At 62.3% G+C, this 20,714-nt stretch overlaps 1 protein-coding gene across 1 annotated transcript; it reads left to right on the top strand.

The window, feature by feature from the left end:
• Positions 1-430: 430 nt before the first annotated feature.
• Positions 431-20,181, top strand: DEGS2 (delta 4-desaturase, sphingolipid 2). The gene is made up of 3 exons (XM_032345256.1): positions 431-609; positions 16,860-17,602; positions 19,147-20,181. Exons 1-3 carry the CDS (start codon positions 528-530, stop codon positions 19,291-19,293), a joined length of 972 nt encoding a protein of 323 aa, XP_032201147.1. The 5' UTR covers positions 431-527; the 3' UTR covers positions 19,294-20,181.
• Positions 20,182-20,714: the final 533 nt, after the last annotated feature.

Raw genomic sequence — 20,714 nt, 5'->3', positions numbered from 1 at the left:
GGCAGGGGAAGGCAGCATTGCCGCCGTGGTGAATCTCTCCCAGCACCTCCTGTTTACAAGCAGTCACAGGCGTTTAATCTCTAGCCTCCTGGCCCCTGTCCCCACCCCAGGTGAGCGCTAACCCGACTCGTCCCCCCCGCAGGGGCAGCGGGCGCGCCCGTGCGTCTGGGCCGCGGGCAGAACCGGCGCTCCGGGCGAGCCAGGCGGGGTGGGGAGCAAGGAGCGCACCGGGCCGTCCCCGCACGACCTGGGGCCCGGGGACTCCCGCGGGCGGCGCGCTGATAGTCCCACGTCCAGCCGACGCGACCGAGGCTGGGGAGCCGCCGCCACCCGCCCCAGATCTGGGCCGCGCCCCAGCCCCGCGGGCCCCGCCCCCTCGCTCCTCCCGGGGCGCACCTGGCCCCGCCCCGCGAGAGGCCCCGCCCCCGCCCCGAGCCGCACTCGGGTCCCCGCGGGCGCGGCAGGGCAGACAGGTGCAGCGGGGCCGAGTGGTGCGACGCGCTGCGAGCTGCGCTCCCGGCCGCAGCATGGGCAACCGCGCGGGCCGCACCGACTTCGAGTGGGTCTACACCGACCAGCCGCACACGCAGCGCCGCAAAGAGATGCTCGGTGAGCGCGGCCCGGCCCCTGCCGCGGGTGGGGCAGACCCGCGGGGCCGTCGGGAGGCGCGGGCCAGTCCGAGCCCCGCGGTCCCTGTGGCGCCGGCCCCGATCTCCAGCGGGCACTCCTCGCCCCCGCTTCGGGGAGGGTGGGAGCGCCGCTTCCCCCTCCGCCCCCGGGTCCTCGGCCCGGGTCCCCGAGGGTCCCCCCGCCCGGTTGGAACCTGCTGTCGCGTCTCGGGCTGCGTCCTGGAGTCCACGATCCGAGGACCCCAGCCCAGATCCGCGCGCCTGCGGAGCGCGCCTCAGCCGCAGTGTCCCCGTGGTGGGGGCCTCGAGCCGGTCGTGGGGCGGGGTCCGGGCGGGGCAAGGGTCCGTTCCCGGGACCGTCCGTGTACGGGCTGCGCCGTCCTGCCCGCGAAGGTAGAGCCCGCTGAGCTCAGCCGGGTCCCGGGGTTCGGGCGCGACGAGCGCCTGGAAGGAAGCAAGCGCGCAGCGAGAGAGACGACTTAAGAAAAGAATATGCCCCCAAATGCCTTTGTCTCGTCACACGTATATTTTACAGCTTAGTACGTGGTGGCCGTTCCTCTTGTCATTTAGTGTCCTCTAAAGTGGTTTTTGCCAACGCAGTTGTGGTCAGTCAAGCCAGGGGCTTCTTTTAGACTGGGGACGTACAGTGTCCTTGCTGGGGACCACGGGGAACCGGGCTCTCGACTTCGCGGGTTTTTTGTTTTTTTAAATACCATTTGGGAGAGGCAGAGGCAGACAGGGAGAAACAGACTCGCCCCTGAGCAGGGAGTCTGATGTGGGGCTTGATCCAGGACCTCAGGATCATGACCCCAGCTGAAGGCAGACGCCCAGCCATCTGAGCCAGCCAGGGATCTCCTCCAGCCTGGTTTTCACTAGATGCCACCAAACTGTCCCCACAGTCCCCAGGGTGTGCAGCAGCCTGGACAGGCTACTCTCACTCCCCAGAAATGGCGGGGCTGTGGCTTCCACACTCCCTCGCCTACACCTGAGGTTGGCAAAGCTTTTCATCAGATTGACTAGGCGACATGTGCTATTTTATTATGTTTAATTTGCAGTTTGGGGATGATTGTTTCCAAAGTTTAATTGGCCACTTAGATTTTTTTCTTTGTTCTCTTGGGTTGGTCTCTGACTTGTTGGTTAGAGCTCTCTGTACAGCAGGATTTAACTCTTTCCTTACATGTTGCATGTATTTTCTCCGTTTTGCTCTCAAAGCAGCTTAGCTTTTCATTCTTTTCTTTTTTTTTTAACTGCATTCAAATGGATTGCCCCCCCCCACCCCTGCCTTTTAAGATTTTATTTATTTGAGGGAGAGGGAGCACAAGCAGGGCAAAGGGTAGAGGGAGAGAGGGAGAAGCAGGCACCCCGCTGAGCAGGGAGCAGGATCGTGGGGCTCTATCCCAGGACCCCTGGGATCATGACCTGAGCTGAAGGCAGCCCCTTAAGATTGGCTTTTTTTCTTTAGAGAGTTTTCTCTTTGGTGTCCCGCCCCACTCCAAGACTATGAGATACCCATCCTGTTACTTCTAAGGCTTTCAGACCCCAGATACGCCGCATAGTTAGTGCGGGGCTGTTGTGGCTTACCCTGGCTGGTGTCCCTGGGTGGGTGGGTGACTTTCGTGGTTTTCTGCTGGGAGGTGGACAGTAACCCGGCACTACTGTGGTCTGATCTGTGGAGCGTCCTCTCTACACCCGTGCACTCCTGGGGGTCTCGGGGATCACCTGGTCCTGCCCCTCCCGAGAGGGCTGGTGTGTTGGCCACACCCTGCTGCCAAGGCCGGGCTCCATTTCCTTCCCCTCCCCTGACTGTCCCCTACGTCCTTAACAGCTCGCTGGGCACCTGGCCCCGGGTGGAGAAGGCTGGGAAACTTACCCTGACTTGCAGAGCTACCTGGAGGAGGGGTCCAGACCCTCTGGGCTCTGTGCGTTTGGCAGAGAGGGTGTGACATTTAAATGAGATCTAGGATGTTAAGAGGTGCCCAGTGTGCTACTCGGCACTCCCGGACATAGAGAAAAGGATCTCTGAAGAGAGAAACCATGGGCCCTGAAACCAATGGGGGGAAGCTTCTGGCCAGGGCGGCGGGGAAGCCTGGAGGACTTGGAGGAGAGGAGGTGATGCGGGCCAGGGAACGGACAGCACCAGGTCTCCAGGGCTGACCCTCCCGGGCAGTTTAGCTCATTCCCACTTCCACTGGGGGCTGGGGATTCCTCCAGTTCCATCTGTTTTTGGACTCGTGAACTTGGCCTTAATGAGCCATTTACCCTCCCTCACCAGCATTTGACAGCTCCTGCCCTGCCTAGGTGTCCGTCCGTCCGTCTGTCCTTCGTTCCTCTGCCCCACTGGCTCTGTTTGTTTGTTTGTTTCCTTTTTAAAAAAAATATTTGTTTATTTGACAGAGGGAGAGATCACAAGTAGGCAGAGAGGCAGTCAGAGAAGAGGAAGCAGGCTCTGTGCTGAGCAGAAAGCCCAATGAGGGACTTGATCCTAGGACTCCGGGATCATGACCCGAGCTGAAGGCAGAGGTTTTAACCCACTGAGCCACCCAGGCGCCCCATGTTTGTTTGTTTCATTGAAGCGTGGTTGACATATGCCATTATGGATGTTTCCGGGCACAGTACAAAGTTAGTGCAGTTTCGTGGGCTCTAGGCTCCTTGCTGCACGGGACGTGCCCATCCCCCGCTCCCGTGGAACTGTTCATTTGGACTCCGATGCCCTCCGCCCTCCCTCTGTACCCCTCTGGCTCTGGCAAACACCAGTCTGGGTTGGTTTTGTCTTTGGAGTCTGGGTGTGGTTCGGTTTTGTCTTCAGAGGGCGTGTGTAAGTGGAATCGTGCGTGTGTAAGTGGAATCCTGCGGTATTTTTGTTGGTCTGACTTCCTCAGTGAGGGTCCCTCATGGTCCCTTCCTTCGGCTTGGGGAGAGCCGTGTCTTCTCCCTTCATCTGTTGATGGACACTCCGGCTGCGTCCGGGTCTCGCCTCTCGTACACAAGGGGGCAGCGAACGGAGTGGGGGGCTGTATGTTTTCAAATTTCTGTTTTTGTTTTCTGTGGTTGAATACCGAGCCCTGGAACTGCTGCACCGTGGTGGGGTAGTTTCTAGTTTAATTTTTTGAGGAAACTCCAACCTTTTCCAGAGTGGCTGCCTCCGTCTGCATTCCTACCGACAGCGCACGAGGGTTCCCCTCTCCCCACATCCTGGCCAACACCTGTTCTTACGTTGTGGGTTTTGGCCATTCTGACAGGTGTCAGGTGTGACCGCTGGTCATTTCCATCTGCATGTTCCTGAGGATAAGAGGTGCTGAGCATCTTTCTGTGTCTGTTGGTCATTTGTGTGTCTCTTCCATGGAAAAATGTCTATGCAAGTTTCTAATCAAATTTCTCTTGGTTTGCTGTTGAGGTGTAGTTCTTCCTGTGCTCTGGGTATCATCTCCTTATTGAGGACGCGATTTGTAGGTCTCTGCTCTCATTCCAGGGCCTGCCTTTTTGTGCTGATTGTCACTTTCACGGTGCAGAAGTGTTCACTTTGATGCAGTCTCCCTTTGTTTTGTTTTTTCGTGGATGCTGCCTTTATTTCCGGCGTGGAAGTCAAAGAAATCACTGCCAAGACTGATGTCAGGGAGCTTGTTGCCTAAAGTTTTTGGGTTTCCCGTCTTGCATGCAAGTCTCCGATCCATTTTGAGTTTATTTCGCGCGTGCTGTAAGAAGGCGGTCCGGGTGTGTCCGTGGTGCGTGTACTGTGCGGTTTCCCCAGCAGCACCTGCCAAGAGACTGTCTGCCCGTTGCGTGTTCCTGTCGCCTTCGTGGGCACATCCTCTTGACCACATGCATGTTGGTTTTGGGCTCTCTGTTCTGTTGCATTGATCTGCGTGTTTAGTTTTAATGCTAACTTAACTGTTTTGATCACTTCAGCTTTGTAGTATAGTCAGAAATTCAGGAGCACGATACCTCGGATGACTTCTTTGTTCTTAAGGTTGCTTTGGCTGTTCGTGGTCTTCTGCGAGTCCTAGCCGTTTTAGAATCTAGTTCAAGGTTCTTAATCTCTGTGGAGCAGTAGATTTCGGAGGGTCTAGAGCATGGCTGTGAGCTCGTGCTGGCAGCTCAACACTCCTCACTCCTGAGCCTTGTGACCCTGGGCACGTCAGTCATCAGATGAGCAAACAGAGGCTTGGTTGAGTTAAAAGGGCTATACTCCTTTCAGAGATGTGCACGTTAAGTGAGGTAGTGTTAAGTACTTAGCCTTGCACGCAGTGAATGTTGCAGTGTAGCACGGATGATGTTGACCACCTCTGCCGCGGATGATGATGACCACCTCTGCAGACAGGCCCGAGCTCTCCCCGAGGACTGGAGTACCTCCCACCTCTCATCTCCGGCTGCTTGCGCTGTGCCCAGCCCGGGAGAAATTCTGCGAGTAGCCCAGTAGCCGCTAGTACCTCTTTATGGAAGGGGCAGTGGGGTGGGGATCAGAGAGGGGAAGGGGCTTGGTTGAGGCCACCTGCATGGGAGGCAGCCGGGGCCAGGCTGGTGTGCAGTGAACTTGCTTTAGGGCTCCAGCCCCCCCCCCCCCGGGGCCTATTGTGGGAAGGAGTCAGAACCCAGGGGCACCCGCTCCGGGGGGCCGGGGGGACCCGCAGAACCAAAGTCCATCTCCAGCCCCTGCCTTCATGGGGACAGGCTCCCCAAGGTACAGTGTCCTGAGTAAATGGAGGCCCTCGCCGCCCCTAAGAGCCACACCTCTCAGGCCACTGGCTGAGCCTCCCTGTACTTTGAAGGCAGGAACAGAGCCAGCAGGACTGGGATCCCAGGGCCGACCGGAGGCCAAGCTGGGCGGGCGGTGGAAAGAAGCAGGCTTTGAGTTGGTCTTTAAAAACAAATAGCTTTGTGATTTTTTTTTTTTTTTCCTCACGAAAACAGGGCGCAGGCTTAGTAAAACAAAACAAAACCAAACACACACAAATTCAAATAATCAAAGGAAAACAAAAGAGGAAACAAGGAAGTCAGACTCTTGGCAATTGTTGGGTTATTTGGGTAGGAAAGGCCCCTGCTGCGGCTGCTTTTTCAGGGCCGGGGCGGGAAAATCCAGAACTGAACCGGGCTGAAGCCCTCAGGGGAATTCACGACTGCTCCCCACCCTACCGTGGGGCTCCTTTCTCTCTCTGCCCCTGCCGCGGGTGGCATTTGGGCCGCCTCCCCGTCAGGGGGGCTTGTGTCCACCCAACTCTGAGATTCCAAGGAAGAGAGTGAGCTCGCTCCCTCCCCGGTGCCCCTGGAGCCTCCGACCTCTGGCTGGAGCTGTGAGTGGTGTGGCTGGGCAGGGGGCAGGGGGCTGTGATGGGCAAGCCCCCCAGTACCACACAGTCAGGGCTGTTCTGTGGGAGAGGAATGGCTCTCCAAGAAAAGGGAGGTGAGCTGTCACCCTAAGTGGTGTGGGCAGCGGGAGTGGCAGGCAGGGTACAGGGGCTCATAGCAGCGCAGGCCGTTGGTGATCACTCAGGGCTGACACCTGCCTCCTCCTTGGCCTGGGGACATCCTCCCCTGAAATCGTCCAAGGACTTGGCTTCCCTTTCTGAAAAAACCACCTCTGCCCTGGCCTGTGAGGCAGCCCAACTCTGGCCTTTGCCCTTTCTCTTGACTTGTTCTCTGACTTCTGTGGAACATACCCCATCTGCCCATTTCCCTTACGGTTTTTGCAAATGCTGTTCCCTCTGCTTGAATTCTTTTCCCCCTGTTCCTCATGAACCAAACTCATACATGTCCCTCAGGTCTCAGCCTATATGTCCTTTACTCAGAAATACTACACTGCTCTGGAGGGAACCAAAAACTACACACACACACACACACACACACACACACACACACACACACACACACACACACACGGTGTTATTACGCTGGTACTCTCTGGGGGGAACAAAAAGCTCCTGATTTGCAAATTGGCACTTGGCAGTTTCTGCACTTACTTCTCTCGTGGCCGATTTCCAGCTGGCAGCGCGCAGTGCGGGCAGAGATTGGCGAAGGGAGGATCGCCATGCGGTGACCTGCACGGCTCCCCGTCTTCCCTCCCCCCCTGCAAGGTGCCTTCACCTCCGGCCTCTTCTGTACCTGCAGGCGACTGTGGCCGACAGCTTTCATCCTCCGGGTTGGAGGCTCCCATGTCAGAGCAGGCGCAGCTCTGCCACGGTTCCCTCGGCCTGGCCCCTTGGCCTGGCCTGCAGGGCTCCCCAGACAGGCCTGTGACAGGCGCTTGTGCAGAGGCTGCCAGGAGGTCCCGGGTTCCCCCCTCCAGCATTGACTGCGACCTGGGACTTGCCACGCTCTGGCTCTTGCCCTCCTGGGCTCACCCCTGTCCCCCCGGGAAGCTGGGAGACAACCCAGCAGAACCCGCATTTCTAGGCGGTTTGGTGAGGCGAGGACTCTCTGTTATCTCACTGTCTGTCTTCCCCTGGGAACTTCATTCTCCTGCCCCAGCTCCTTTTTCCACCCGAGCAGTCCTAGTCCTTGTTCCCCGCTGGGTAAGGGTTTGTGCGTGACTTCTTGTGGCCCTGTGCTTGGCACGCGTAATAAGCGTCAGGCTCCCCACTGAGCAGAGCACCTGACTGAGCCCCCCAGGCGCCCCACCTTTTCTTTTTTCTGTCTGCTTTCCAGACATTGACGCTCCCTGTGGGGTAAGTCGCTTGCTCGGGGAGCCGGTCGGGGCACGGGCAGCCTCTTGTCCGTCCTCTTCTGTCTCAGGCCCCTGAAGAGAGCTGCTGTCCCTGCCACGTGATGCACGCATGGCGGCCGGCTCTGGGATCCCAGCCTCTGCACGGCCCTGCATGCCCCGTCCTTCCCGGGCCTACCTTCCCCCTTGTTCCGTTAACATGTACCAGCTTTGATGAGGCCCAGTTTACATAACCGTAAATCCCACACGCCGGGGACTTCAGTGAAGTTGCATAATTCAGTCGGGGAGTATTGTCCTCACCTGGCGGTCCCTTGTGAACACGTGCCGTTGCCCCCCAGGTTCTCACACCGGTCCTTGGGCTCTGATGTCAGATGTGCATGTGCTCATGTGTGTGTGTGTGTCCGTGTGTCCCTCTCCCGGGATGCGCCCTGAGAGCCGCACCCCACCCCCAGCAGCCGGGGAACCCCTCCCATCTCGCTGCCAGAGACTTTCAGCAAATGTTTGTCACTGAACAAAAAGCAGATTTAGGGGCGCCTGGGTGGCTCAGTGGGTTAAGCCTCTGCCTTCGGCTCAGGTCATGATCTCAGGGTCCTGGGATCGAGCCCCGCATCAGGCTCTCTGCTTAGCGGGGAGCCTGCCCCCCCAACTCTCTGTCTACTTGTGATCTTTGTCTGTCAAATAAATAAAAGTCTTAAAAAAAAAAAAAACAGATTCAGTGAGAGGCAGGTGAGGGGGGGCACGGTGGCTCCTGAAGGCACTTCGGGCCACTTTCCACACGTTCTGTGTGCAACCAGGTCTCCAGGGTGCCTCCCGACCGACCCACCGACTGACCGTAGGTGTCGGGCTTGGCTCCTCCTGGCTCCAAAGGGGAGCCTGGGGCGGGGCTGCAGGGAAGCCCTTCAGGGGATTAAGAGAGCTTCAGGTGCCTTCTTGGGAGAGTTGCCAAGTTACTCAACAGCCGGTGGGGGTTGGGAGGGACAGAGCTGGAGCCCCCGGCTTGGAAGCAGGTGGTCAGCAGTGAGCTGCTGTGTGCCATAGAATGTTCTAGACTTGGGAATACTTAGGTGGTGAGTAGCAATGAGTAGCAATGACAGGGACCTCCCCTATAGTCCTTGGGACTGTCACACCATGGCACGTGGCCTCTTTGGGGAGGTGGTAGGAGTGTGTGGTCCAGTGGTGGCAGGCCTGGACGCAGGGATGGGTCCAGAGTGTTGGCGGGAAGAAGGCCCTTGTGTTCCTGGGGCCCCTGCCAGAGTCCACAGGTCAGCAGGGGGCAGGTGGGAGGCCTGCACCTGGGAGGAAGACCCTGGAGCCTGGGGACCTCGACCTCCCTGGCTGCCTCTGGAGGGCAAGGGAAGGGCCCAGCAGCCTCCCCAGGCACTACCTGCTTCCACCTCCCCTCCCCCTGCGGGCTTTGTCAGGAGAAGGTGGGGGGTGAGCCAGTATCTGTGGGGAGGCCTTTCCGGAGACTGGTGTGGGGGCCCTCGGGGCCCACCAGGCCCACCCTCCTGCCCTGCTCTCTGGGTCCTGTGAACAAGTCTGTTGTGTGTTGGGTCCTTGGGATGCGTAGAAGTCACCTAGAAGTCACTTTGCTGGTAGCAGGCTGCTTCTCGCCGGTCCGAGCCAGCACCTTCAAGAGGGAGAGTGCGAAGCAGGCCCAGAGAGGGACAGGGGCTGCCCAGGGACCTCCAGCTGTGGGGGTGAGCCGGGCTGCAGGCAGTCTGACCTGGGACCCAGCATTTTCTCTGGCTATTTTGTCCTGGCGACCACACCTCTCAGCCCCAGGACACAGGTTGCCTGCCAGCCCAGCATCCCTGCAGAGCGCTGTTCCCCCCTTTCTGGGTGGGTGGGGGGCTGGGGAGGCTTTGGAAATGAGGCACGTAGTTTCACCTTGCTGTGGGAACCTCGTCTCCCTGTCTCCCCAGCGGGGAGGGCCCGCTCCCGGGCAGGGTGAATGTTTCAGGTTCCCTGCACCTGCTGGTGTCCCAGCCCTCGCTTGGGCCCCAGCGGGCATCCTGCTGGGGGCGGGGGGGCTGGAGCTGGGGCTCCCAAGGCCATGTCTTGGCAGTATGGGCCTCACCCTGCTCTGTGGGACGCTTCCCCGAGCTTCCCTGGACCTCGGACCCTCCTTCCCGTGTCAGCCCAGCCAGTGTGACTTGTAACAACGGCTGCTGTTCCTGGCCAGGTGCCCAGTTGCCTTGGGCCACGCCTGGGCGACCGCAGACATTTGCATGATGCATGGGTCTGTTTGTCTCTGTTCCGGGTGGCCGTCTGTGCTTCCCCCCTGCGTATTGAGCTCTCGAAGCCTGCATGTCCCCGTACCTCCTGCTGTCTCTGAGCCGGGGGCCTGGGTGCGCCCGGCAGGCTGGCCAGGCGTGGGGGTCCAGCTCGGGGCCAGGGCTCCTCCATGGGGCTGTTGGGGGTGGGGTGGGGTATGTGCTTCTGTCCCTCCTCTTTGGGCACCCCCCAGAGAGGATGGAGCCCAGCGCTGTGCGGCCTCAGGGCTCTCCCCGTCTTGCCCTCCTTTTCTGGGCCCCTGGAAGAGGCCCGGGCCGTCCCGCTTTTGTTGGGCCGGCTCCCCTTGCCCGTTCCGTGACCCCTGCCCCAGCATCTCTGTCTGGCTTCCTGACATCCCTTGTCCCCCAGCTGGACCTCCCGTCCTCCCCACGTCCGCACTCCCCCTCTCCTGCCATCTCGCCCCAGGTTGTGCGGACGTGGCTCCTGTTGGGGCCCTCATGACCTTGCTAGGTCCGATGGGGCACCTGTCTTGTCTTCCTGCCCTTGACTGTCTCTGACCCCGGGAGAGACACCTGAAGCCCATGGCTGCAGTCACCCAGTCCTTCCGATGCCCCGTGACCTCCACCTCTGGTCTGAGTGGCCAGGGGTTCCCGAGCATCTCCTGTGGGACGTCCCCACAGGTCCCCCCGCTCCCCAGGAAGCTCTGGGCGTGAGCAGTTGGGATTCACGGTTGCCCTTGTGTGCGGACTGACTTTCTGGCAGGCAGGTCTGGAGTAGCCCCACTCCTAAGACAGGGCCTCCCCGGGGTCCCCACGGAAGGCCCGGGGTGTCCAGTGGGGATGAAGTTTTAGAACACAGGTGAGCTTCAGTGGGGAGGAGTCGAGCCGAGGACCAAGAAGGAATCCTTGAGTCGTCCTCGTGCAAAATGGAGGTTTGTTCAAGCACGGGGCGGGGTCCGTGGGCAGAAGGAGCTGCCGGCCCAGGCTGTGAGGGCGGCAGATTATACACTGTGGGGTTGGAAGAGGGAGAGAAAAGGTTTCAAAAGGATTTTTTTTTTTTTAAGATTTTATTTATTTATTTGTCAGGGGGAGAGAGGGAGGGAGCACACACCGGCAGGCAGAGAGGCAGGCAGAGGCCGAGAGAGAAGCGATTCCCTGCGGAGCACGGAGCCTGCTGCGGGGCGGGTCCGGGATGCTGGGATCCCGGCCTGAGCCGAAGGCGGCGGCTTAACCGACGGAGCCTCCCGGGCGTCCCTCAAAAGAACTTTCATGTGCTAAAGACGACCTGCGATACCGGAGGCCGTGCTTTTGTCAGGGGAAGGTAGTTTTTCCCCTCCAGCAAGACATTGACCTTAAGGTGGGCGGGAGAACGTGCCGCGCGTCCCGCCCGCCGTGGAGGAGGCAGGGTTGCCGGACGTCCGGGGGAGCCGGGGCCTGTCTGGAGTCCGCGGCGCTCCCAGCTCCCCGGCGCGCAGGCACTTCCGGCCAAGGCCCCGGGGCTCTGCCTTCTCCTTGGCTGCGGGGCTCCTTCCTGCACTGCGGTCCGGGGCGCAGGTGCTTGGCCCCTTGTAGGGATCGCCCTGCGCGGCCTGGAGTCCTGTTTGGACGTCGGCCCCATCTTTTCGGGGCTTCCAGCAGGATGGCTGGGCCCAGTGGCCCTTGTTGCCTGGGGTAGGTCAGAGCAAGCTGGGCCAGGTCAGCCCGGGAGTAGCACCCAGACCCGCCCGGGAGTAGCACCCAGGCCCCGAGACAGAAGATGGAACATTGTTACTCTCGGCTCAGAAAACTGCATTTAGTAGCCGTGAGAAGGCTCGCGGGGCTCAGAGCCCCGTCCCCGCCGCACCATTGCCCAGGTGGGCGGGCCAGAGTTTTGTCCCTGTCTCCAGTGTGGAGACAAGGCTGGGAGGCAGTGGGGCCACCCGAGTGGCGGCACCTGAGTCTTTGGGAAACTGTTAAGAAAAGGAGGAAGGGGCAAGAGGCTCCCTGAAGCTGGGACCGCAGGGGTGTGCGCCCTAGCTCCCCACCCGCGGGGTTACTGTCTTCGTTGGACAGATGGGGCATCTGGGGCCCATTGTCCAAAGTCAGAGCCGCTTCTGGGGAGCACAGGAGTGGCCTGTGTGCTGGCTTCGGTGCCCGAGCTGGGGTCCCACTGCCTCAGAGCATGCCAGGCTGCCTTCCTGCCACAGGTGTGGCCTGCCCTGCCCTCCCGCCTCGGGCTTGGCCGCCTTCCAAGGGCATGCATGGGAACAGGCCCGAGAGAGAAGCCGCTGGCCTCCAGCTCCCTGGGCCTCCTAGGTGTGCCTCAGGAGGCCTCAAGGGCCAGGCTCCTGGCTGACCAGGGGGAGGCTGGTGCCCGGAGTCCGCCCCTGCTGAGAGGGAGGTTGGTAGAGCCCTGTGGCCTGTGGTCCGCCCTGCCAGCCACCTGTGCACAGGTCGCGGGGGCGCTCTGCGAGCGGTTTCCCTGGCCCTGGGCTGTGGGCGAGCGCGTTCCTGCTGGCTGAGGTGGCCAGCACCTCTCGTCACCCTGGCCTTCGGGAAGACATTCTTTCTCCCACTGTGATCTCACCCTCCCCACTGGGGCTGCTGGATTCCCCCCTCCCGGGCCCCCCAGCCCCAAGTCCCCCCCTGCCCCGAAGTGCCTCTCTGCCCAGGCAGCCAGGCCTCCTCTCTGAAGTGTCCCTCTTCCTCTCACGCCCTTTGGGAGGGGAGCAGGCTGGGATGAGGCCTGCCCCTTGAGTCCGCTCCTGGCTCCCAGGCTGGGGTCCTTTTGTCTCTCATCCCACCTGGTGGTCCCCCTGGGCGGGGACTGGCGGGCTGGTGGCGGGGGGCTTGGAGTGGGGGGGTGTGAGTCTCCCTGGGCCCTGCGATGCCGGTGCCAGGACGGACCAGGGCTGGGGCCGGAGGAGTGGACCCTGTGACAGGCCCAGCTGCTGGAGTGCTCACTGTTAACTCCTGTCTGGTCTAGGTGCCCTCAGTCTCCCCGGGCCCCAGTGACAGGTAACCACAAGTTGGGGGGCATCAGCACACACATGCTCTCTAACAACTTGGGGCGGCGGAAGCCTGATGTGGGTCTCATCAGGCTGAAGTCATGCGTCCTAGAGCAACGTCCCAGGGAGCTCCGGGGAGGAAGCCCTTTCCAGGCACCTGTGCTCCTGGGCTCTCAGCCCCCCTCTTCCTCCACCTTCATGACCAGCAGGGGCAATGGGGTCCTTTCTGTCCCCGGGGGGACCCCCTCTCCTGCCTGCGCTTGCCCTGGGAGGGAGGGCCCTGGGATGACCTTGGGCCATCTGTACGGTCCAGGTCACCCTCCTGTTGCAAGGTCAGTGGCTGGCGTTGGATGCCCAGTGCGACCTTGTTCTCATGTTGGGGTCTGGAACCTCCTCAGCTTCTGGGATTGGGACACGGATATCTTCGGGGCCACGACTGACCTCCCTCTCCCCCAACATTGCCAGTGGTCTCTGTCTCCAGCTTGTGAATGGGGTCTCCTGGCTTAAGGTGGCACTGGCCACCCCAAGTCTTACTCTGCCTGCAGGGCGCCAAGCAGCCCTAGAGTCCTTGACCTTCACAGCAGCCAGGTCCCTCCCACGGCGCAGGCAGGAGGCCAGAGGCTGTGAGCCCAGTGTGGGCGGCACCCCTGGGCAGGGTAAGCTATTCATCAGCCCAGCGTTCTGTCCCCTCTCAGTCCTTGTGCCCCGACGACACAGCTGCTGGCCTCGGTGGGGCTGGTGTCCCCAGCATGCCCTGGCGGTCACCCTGCAGCCAGGCCACCATTCGTGCCTGCCTGGGCTGGCTAGCCCAGCCCTGCCGGGCCTGATCCATCGGCCCTTCTTGTGGCCCTGCTTGTGACCCTGCCTGTGACCCTGCCTGTGACCCCGCCCGTGACCCAGCGGGCAGTGCCTGCACAGTCCTGCCACTGAGCTCACCCGCCCTGAGCGGCCAGTTTCTCCTCAAGTTTTTCCAAACTGCAGCAAAATACACAGAACCGGCAGTTTGCTGTGGGAACCGACCGCGCTGGCGTGTCTGATTCCGTGGTACTCACGGCGGCGTGCGCCGTGGCTGTTTCCACATCCTGCCTACGGAGTCGCGCAGACCCATTCCGGCCCCCCCCTTCCGCCTTCCCCCTCCACCCCCTCCTGGCCCCTGCTGACCCCTGCTGACCCCTCCTTTCCTTCCTAGGAACTGCTTGTTGTCCCCCTCACTCGTCCTGGCCCGACAGTTCGTGGCCCCAGTGGCTGGCGGCTTTCACTCGGCCTCATGCGTTCAAGGCTCATCCACGTGCAGCCTGGGTCAGCACTTTCTGCCTTTTTCTTTCTTTTTCTTTTAAAGATTTTATTTATTGGGAAGACAGAGATCACAAGTAGGCAGAGAGAGAGAGAGGAGGAAGCAGGCTCCCTGCTGAGCAGAGAGCCCGATGCGGGGCTCGATCCCAGGACCCTGAGATCATGACCTGAAGCGAAGGCAGAGGCTTAACCCACTGAGCCCCCCAGGCGCCCCTCTTTCTCCTCCTTCTTCTTCTTTTTTTTTTTTTTTTTTAAGATTTTATTTATTCATTTGAGACTGAAAGATACAGAGAGAGCATGGGCAGGGGGAGAGGCAGAGGGAGAGAAGCAGGCTTCCCGCCGAGTGGGAGCCCGATGCGGGACCGATCCTGGTGGGATCGTGACCTGAGCCGAAGGCCAAGGCTTAACGACTGAGCCCCCCCAGGAGCCCCTCTTTGGGTTTTCATTTCCTCCGTGAAATGGTGGGAATGGGGGGCCCCTGGGTAGCTCACTCGCATAAGTGTCTGCCTTCAGCTCAGGTCGTGATCTGGGGGTCCTGGGATTGATCTGGGGGTCCTGGGATTGAACCCGCGTGGGCTCCCTGCTCAGCAGGGGGTCTGCTTCTCCCGCTCCCTCTGCTGCTCCCCCTGCTTGTGAGCTTGCTCGCTCTCTGTTAAATGAATAAACAAAATCTTAAAAAAAAAAAAAAAAAAAGTCTTTGGGTCTGTGTAGAGGTGAGCTTGCTGGGCCATACGGCAATCCTACATTCCGGTTTTCCAGTAGCTGCCAGCTTGTTTTCCCCACCAGCAGCCCCGGAACGCGGCCTCCGGGCGCTCCCCATCCTTGTGGCCACTTGCCCTTGTCTGGTTTTGACTCTGGCCCTTCTGGGGGGCTGGTCGCGGCGGGACCTCCTGTGGTTTTAGTTTGCGTTTCCCGTGACTGCCCACGTGGAGCGGCTCTCTGGGCTCCTTGGCTGGTGTCTGGAGACGGCGCCTGTGCGGGTCCTTCGCCCGCTGTTGGGTGGTTTGTCTTCGCCCCTGAGTTGTAGGAAATCTTTGTGCGCCGGAAACGTGCACCCACAGCGAGGATTTGAACGCGCTCGGAATGCTGCCCTCTCCCAGCCGCCTGGGACACCGGGTCCTGTGCTGCTCTTGGGGCTGAGGTTTGTCACCTGTCCCTGGGCTGGCTTGCGATTTCTGAAGTCCTGCAGTCCTGCGACTGCATCTACACTTGCTGCGACCATCCAGGCGGGGTCCAGGCGGGGTCCAGGCCGGTCCGTGGCCCAGCCTCAGGGAGGAGCTCCTGGGATCAAAGGGGCCCGTGGCCTCCTGCAGCTGGGGGGGGGGGGCTGGCACTGTCCCCAGCTGGAGGCAGCCTCTGTATGCAGGGGGAGGGCCGCGGCTGGGGGAGCTGCGGGGGTGGGGCAGGGCTCTGGCTGTGTCCACGGTGGGGTTCACAGCCCACCTCGGCCCCTCGAGGGCTGTCCTCAGGGCCGTGGAAATCTCTGCTCCCGTGTCGCAGCCCGCACCGCGGTTTGTGTGACGAGGCGGAGGCTTGGGGGTGGCGCTGGGAGAGGGGCTGCCTGCGGCCCTCTGTTGGCTTCTGGGCAGAGGGGGACCCCAGCTCCCTGCAGCATCTCCAGCAGATGCTGGCTGTTTGCTTTCTTTGGGGACAGACACCCTGTGAAGCACATCACGCCCCTGCCATCACACACCAGGACACCGAGGCCCAGAGAGGGTGGGAATGGAGGCCGGGGCACACAGCAAGATCGAGGGACCCCAAGAGGGACTTGCGGGGAGGCGGCTCAGGCAGGAGGATTCTGAGCCAGAGTCTCCCTTCTGACTGGAGCAGACTCCCTTTGCTCCCATCGTGTGTTTCTGCTCGCATACTTCCAGGGACAGGCAGCTCATTACTTCTGAAGCAGCCTGTTGCACTGCTGGATGGCTCTCAGAAAGGCCTGTGGGCTGGGAGGAGGGCGGAGGGGCCTGGCTTTGGGGACTTTCTGCTGAGTGGAGCTGTCACATCTTTCCCTTCCAGGCACAAAGGGGAAGTAACTTCCTGGGTCAGTGGGAGGACAGGCCTGGGCAGGATTTGTCCTGGGCCTGGCTGGTTCTGGGGCCTGTCCGTGGACCAGCCCGGGGAAGGGAGCCCGAGGCTGCCCAGCTGCTCTGTGGGCAGGAGGTATGAAGACACTGGAGACCAGCACTGGCTTTCCCGAGGGTGCCCAGGATACGCCCTGCTGACCTGGGTCTCAGTTTCCATATCCATGCATCAGAGTGCTGCTCTGTGTCCCAGGGCCTGGGAACCAGGGTACGGAGCAGACCTGGGTCTGTCACCCTGAGCGTGGGATGACCCCTTGGCCCTGTGCATCCCCACCCCTGGACACAGCACCAGACTCCGTACCCCCTCCCACGGGAAGTTTCTGTCTTGCCCCAGGGGCACCCCCAATCAGGGCCTGGCTGCTTTCCGGCCAGAAGGCCCTCCCCTGCTCCGCCCACCCCCACCATCATTGTCGTTTTCTTTCCTATAGAACAAACTACAGAAAAGTACAAAAGATTCTGTAATGAGCACCCCCCACCCCAAAATAAATGAATTCAACATTTTATCGTGTTTCCTTAGATCTTGTTTAAGAACTGAAACACTGCAGCCAGAGCCAGAGCCCTCCATGTCCCTGCCCCTGGCCAGCCCTGTGCCTTTCAAGGTTCCCAGCGCGTGGGGCAGCCCCACGCACCCTGGCCCTCGGGCCGGAAGCCCCTGGCACCGCAGCGCACTGGCCTGCAGCTCTTGGCCGCTGCTTGGATTTTGGGCATCTTGGTACTGTGACTTGTGACAGCTGCTCGCTCTTCAGGCCCGTGGCAAAGATACCTTCCCTGCTCTGGGAAGTCTCCCCCGAGCCCCCAGTTGGTGGGGAGGCCGGTGTGCTGGCTCTGCGGCTCCGGGGATCCCCAGATGTCTGCAGGCCCGGGTTTGGAGGGACCTCGTGTCCCTGCCTGGGGCTCAGTGGATGATGGGGGGAGGGAGAGGCCCAGGAGGCCAGCGCGCGGCCCTCACTGTGACCTTCTCTCCGTTCTCCCCGCAGCCAAGTACCCGGCCATCAAGGCCCTGATGCGGCCGGACCCCCGCCTCAAGTGGACGGTGCTGGGGCTGGTACTGGTGCAGCTGTTGGCCTGCCGCCTGGTGCGGGGCCTGGCGTGGCGCTGGCTGTTCTTCTGGGCCTACGCCTTTGGCGGCTGCGTGAACCACTCGCTGACGCTGGCCATCCACGATCTGTCGCACAACGCGGCCTTCGGCTCGGGCCGCGCGGCGCACAACCGCTGGCTGGCCGTCTTCGCCAACCTGCCCGTGGGCGTGCCCTACGCCGCGTCCTTCAAGAAGTACCACGTGGACCACCACCGCTACCTGGGCGGCGACGGGCTGGACGTGGACGTGCCCACGCGCCTGGAGGGCTGGCTCTTCTGCACGCCGGCCCGCAAGCTGCTGTGGCTGGCGCTGCAGCCCTTCTTCTACTCGCTGCGGCCGCTGTGTGTGCACCCCAAGGCCGTGACCCGCATGGAGGTGCTCAACGCCCTGGTGCAGCTGGCCGCCGACGCCGCCCTCTTCGCCCTGTGGGGGCTCAAGCCCGTGGTCTACCTGCTGGCCAGCTCCCTGCTGGGGCTCGGCCTGCACCCCATCTCCGGCCACTTCGTGGCCGAGCACTACATGTTCCTCAAGGGCCACGAGACCTACTCCTACTACGGGCCGCTCAACTGCATCACCTTCAACGTGGGCTACCACGTGGAGCACCACGACTTCCCCAGCATCCCGGGCTGCAACCTGCCCCTGGTGCGTGGCACACGGCGGGGGGCCGCGGGGGGCCGCGGGGGGCCCTGCCAGGTGCGCACGGGCTGTGAATCACTGTCTGGCTGCATTCTGGGTCGTGGTTCCTGGGGCGACGCGAGAGGCCCCCAGGATAGGTGGGGTCTGGCTGTAGAATGGGGGGGCTCCTGGGAGGGCAGGGGCTCGTGGGGGAATGAAAACCTGTTTGAACGCAGGCTGGACGCCGTCGGCCAGCCCCTTGTCCTCTCTGCGCGTCCGCTGCCCGCCCCTTCCGGCAGGGTGGCCTGGCTGTACCGCATTCTGGGCTCCCACCTCCCCTGTCCCTGCTCATTTCTGGTCCCTGCCCTGTGACCGTGCAGGGCCCCTTTGTGGCATAGAGTGGACAGGGTGGGCCTGGCACTCCATGGACCCTAGGACTGGGCCTGAGCTGGAGCCCCCCCAGGTTTGGGGAGTTTCTGGAGGAGAGAGAGGGAGGAAGAGGAGGAGGAGCCGCTGGGCTGGTGGGTTAGAAAGCGCGGGGGTGACCCGAGACCCGGGGTGGCTGGAGGCTCCGGTGGGGAGGGTGTCAGAGCGCTGGAGTCCGTGCGTGCTTGCCCGGTGTGCACGTGTTCCACGGGCGTGAGTGTTGTCCGGGTGTGCACGCGTGTGTGCAGGTGCTGGTATGTGTGTCTGAGTGTGCCGCAGTGGCAGGCACACGCGCGCGCGTGTGTGTGTGTGTGTGTGTGTGTGGTGTGCGAGCACCTGTCCGGGCTGTGTGGCTCAGGAGTCCGACCTGGCTGTGCGACCCCTGCTCTCCTCGTGTCCCCTGCACCTCCTGCCGAAGCTCCTGTGGTCCTGCTCTGTGCGGGGCGCTGCCTCAGCCTCCCCCCAGGCCCGTGCAGGGGGCGTCCTTGTTGCTGTTGTGCACATTTCACAGACAAGGCAGAGGCTCAGGCCGGGAGTAGCAGAGCCGGAATCTGGACCCCAGGTGGTCACGGAAGCTGTGAGCCTTTCCAGAGTCAGGGTTCCCTGCTCGTGCTTCAAGTAGGTCGTCTGGTCTCCCGCTCCCTGATCTTCCCCTCTAAAGCAGGCCGTGAGCCCTGGGTGCGTTCCCCCCCGGGGGAGTGAAGAGTGGTGGGGGTGCCCGTGCAGGCAATGAGGCTGGGAGTGCTTCCTGGAGGAGGCGGGCTGAGGGTGGGGGCAGAGGGGGCAGGAGCGGGGTGGGGGGGGACGCTGGGCGGAGGAGTGTGGCCAGGACTGTGGCTCAGCAGAATTCAAGCCAGGCTGGGCTGCTTGGGGGCACAGAAGCCGGGCCCACCTGGAGCTCCTGGATCAGGAACTCGGCACGGGCTGCGGAGAGGAGGGCTGTGGCTCGGGGTCTGCTATGTCCCAGGCCGGGGGCACCCGCGTCGGGCAGCACTGAGCTGCCTGGCTCTGCTGGACATGGGTCCCCTGGGAGGCCGTCCCTGTGTGTGTGTGTGCGCGTGCATGCAGCTTGTGTGTTCACGCGCGTGTGTGCGGCCGGGAGGCGTGCCCGGCCCCCGTCTCTGACCCCGCTCGCCCTCCTGCAGGTGCGGAAGATCGCCCCCGAGTACTACGACCACCTGCCGCAGCACCACTCGTGGGTGAAGGTGCTCTGGGATTTTGTGTTCGAGGACTCCCTGGGGCCCTACGCCCGGGTGAAGCGGGTGTGCAAGCTGGCTGAGGACCGTCTGTGAGACCTGCTGGCGGCCGCCGCCCCGCACCCTCGCTCCCCTGCTGAGGACCTGACTTGCCCTGCCCTCCCCCCCCCCCAAGCCTGGCGCCCAGAACTGGTTTGGCTGCATTTGGTTCCCACGCCCTGGCTGTGCTCTGTGTCCCAGAGCCCGAGACCACGTCTGGCCACAGCGGGCACAGACTGCAGCCTGGGGAGCTCCCCACCCCCGGCCAGGCCCCCACTCTGGGCCTCAGGGAGAGCGGCCTGGCCCTGCCCTGGGTGCTCCGGGCCGTGGTCTCTCTGGGGCCGCTTTCTCGGGGGTTTCCGGGCCCCACATTGATTCAGTGTTGGTTTCCACACCCGCACATGTGCGTCCCAGCAGCGGGCAAGGGCCCAGCCTGGCCTCAGAAGGGACCGGCCCGGCCCGGCCCAGCCCAGCCCAGCAGGCCACCTTCCCCACCAGCCCAGGTTACAGTCCCTCTGTTCCCCCCACTCTGTGTGCTTAGGCAACATCCTTGGTGGGGGTGGGGGGTGGTCCCTTGCCGGCTGGCCCCTGCACGCCCTGGGGTGTCCGTCGTCCTCTGTGTCTTCGTAGACTTGTCAAGTGCCGGGTCCCAAGTCCCAGGGGCTCTGAAGCCCTCGTGTGCAGCTTTCCCTGCTCTCCAGCCTGAGTGCTAAGGCCGCCGTCACCTCTCAGCCATGCCCCTGCCCCCACTCCACCGAGGTCTTGGCCTGAGGGGAGCCCTCTCTGAGCCCCCGAGGGTGGTCTCTCCCTGACCAGCTTCCCCAGAAGAGCTGGCTAGGAGCGGGTGCCGCAGGCTGGATGGACGGAGGGTGGCCGGGTGGCCGGACAGACGGGACTGGCAGAGGGACCTGCAGCTCCGGGGGCAGTGGGCTGATGTCCTTGGTAATGGACATTACCAAGTCATTACCGGTCCCTTCTGAGGCCAGGCTGGGCCCTTGCCCGCTGCTGGGACGCAGCATGTCCTGACTGGTGGGGGCATGGCTGAAACCTGGGGGGCTGTGAGGGGTAGTGTGGGGTCCTGGTCTCCTAGAGGCTGGCAGGCAGGCAGCAGGAGGGGTGCCTGGGGCCCCCGGACAGGCGTGGCCCCTTAGGCTGGGGGGCAGAGGACCACCCCCTGGGCGGGTGCGTTGGGGCTGAGCTAGCTGACCCAGGAGAGGGAGGGCAGGAGGAAGGCGAGTTGCTGCTGCCCCGAGGCCGGGGGCTGGGGGGGGCGGGGGTGTGGTGAGGGGGGTGGGGTGGGTGGGTGCTGGGGATGCCAGATACACATCCACGCCCACCCCATCCCCCAGACGTTGAGATGGCCCTGGGAAGAGGCGCCGGCCCCAGGGCCTGCTTTGTGAGGCGCGTGCAGCGTGGCTGGAGTGCTTAGCCTGGGTGGACCAGTGGTCTCCTCCCATGCAAACAGGTGGGCCTGAGTC

This window comes from Mustela erminea, chromosome 5 (assembly GCF_009829155.1).
Source record: "Mustela erminea isolate mMusErm1 chromosome 5, mMusErm1.Pri, whole genome shotgun sequence".
NCBI classification, from domain to species: Eukaryota; Metazoa; Chordata; class Mammalia; order Carnivora; family Mustelidae; genus Mustela; species Mustela erminea.
The sequence above is the reverse complement of the archived record's forward strand: the minus strand, read 5'-3'. Positions and strand labels throughout refer to the sequence as shown.

What these genes read in the sequence shown, in the direction of transcription:
- DEGS2 (XM_032345256.1), top strand. Translation starts at nt 528, where the DNA reads ATGGGCAACCGCGCGGGCCGCACCGACTTCGAGTGGGTCTACACCGAC. An exon ending in GCGCCGCAAAGAGATGCTCG is followed by an intron (nt 610 to 16,859) that starts GTGAGCGCGGCC and finishes TTCTCCCCGCAG; the next exon opens with CCAAGTACCCGGCCATCAAG. An exon ending in CGGGCTGCAACCTGCCCCTG is followed by an intron (nt 17,603 to 19,146) that starts GTGCGTGGCACA and finishes GCCCTCCTGCAG; the next exon opens with GTGCGGAAGATCGCCCCCGA.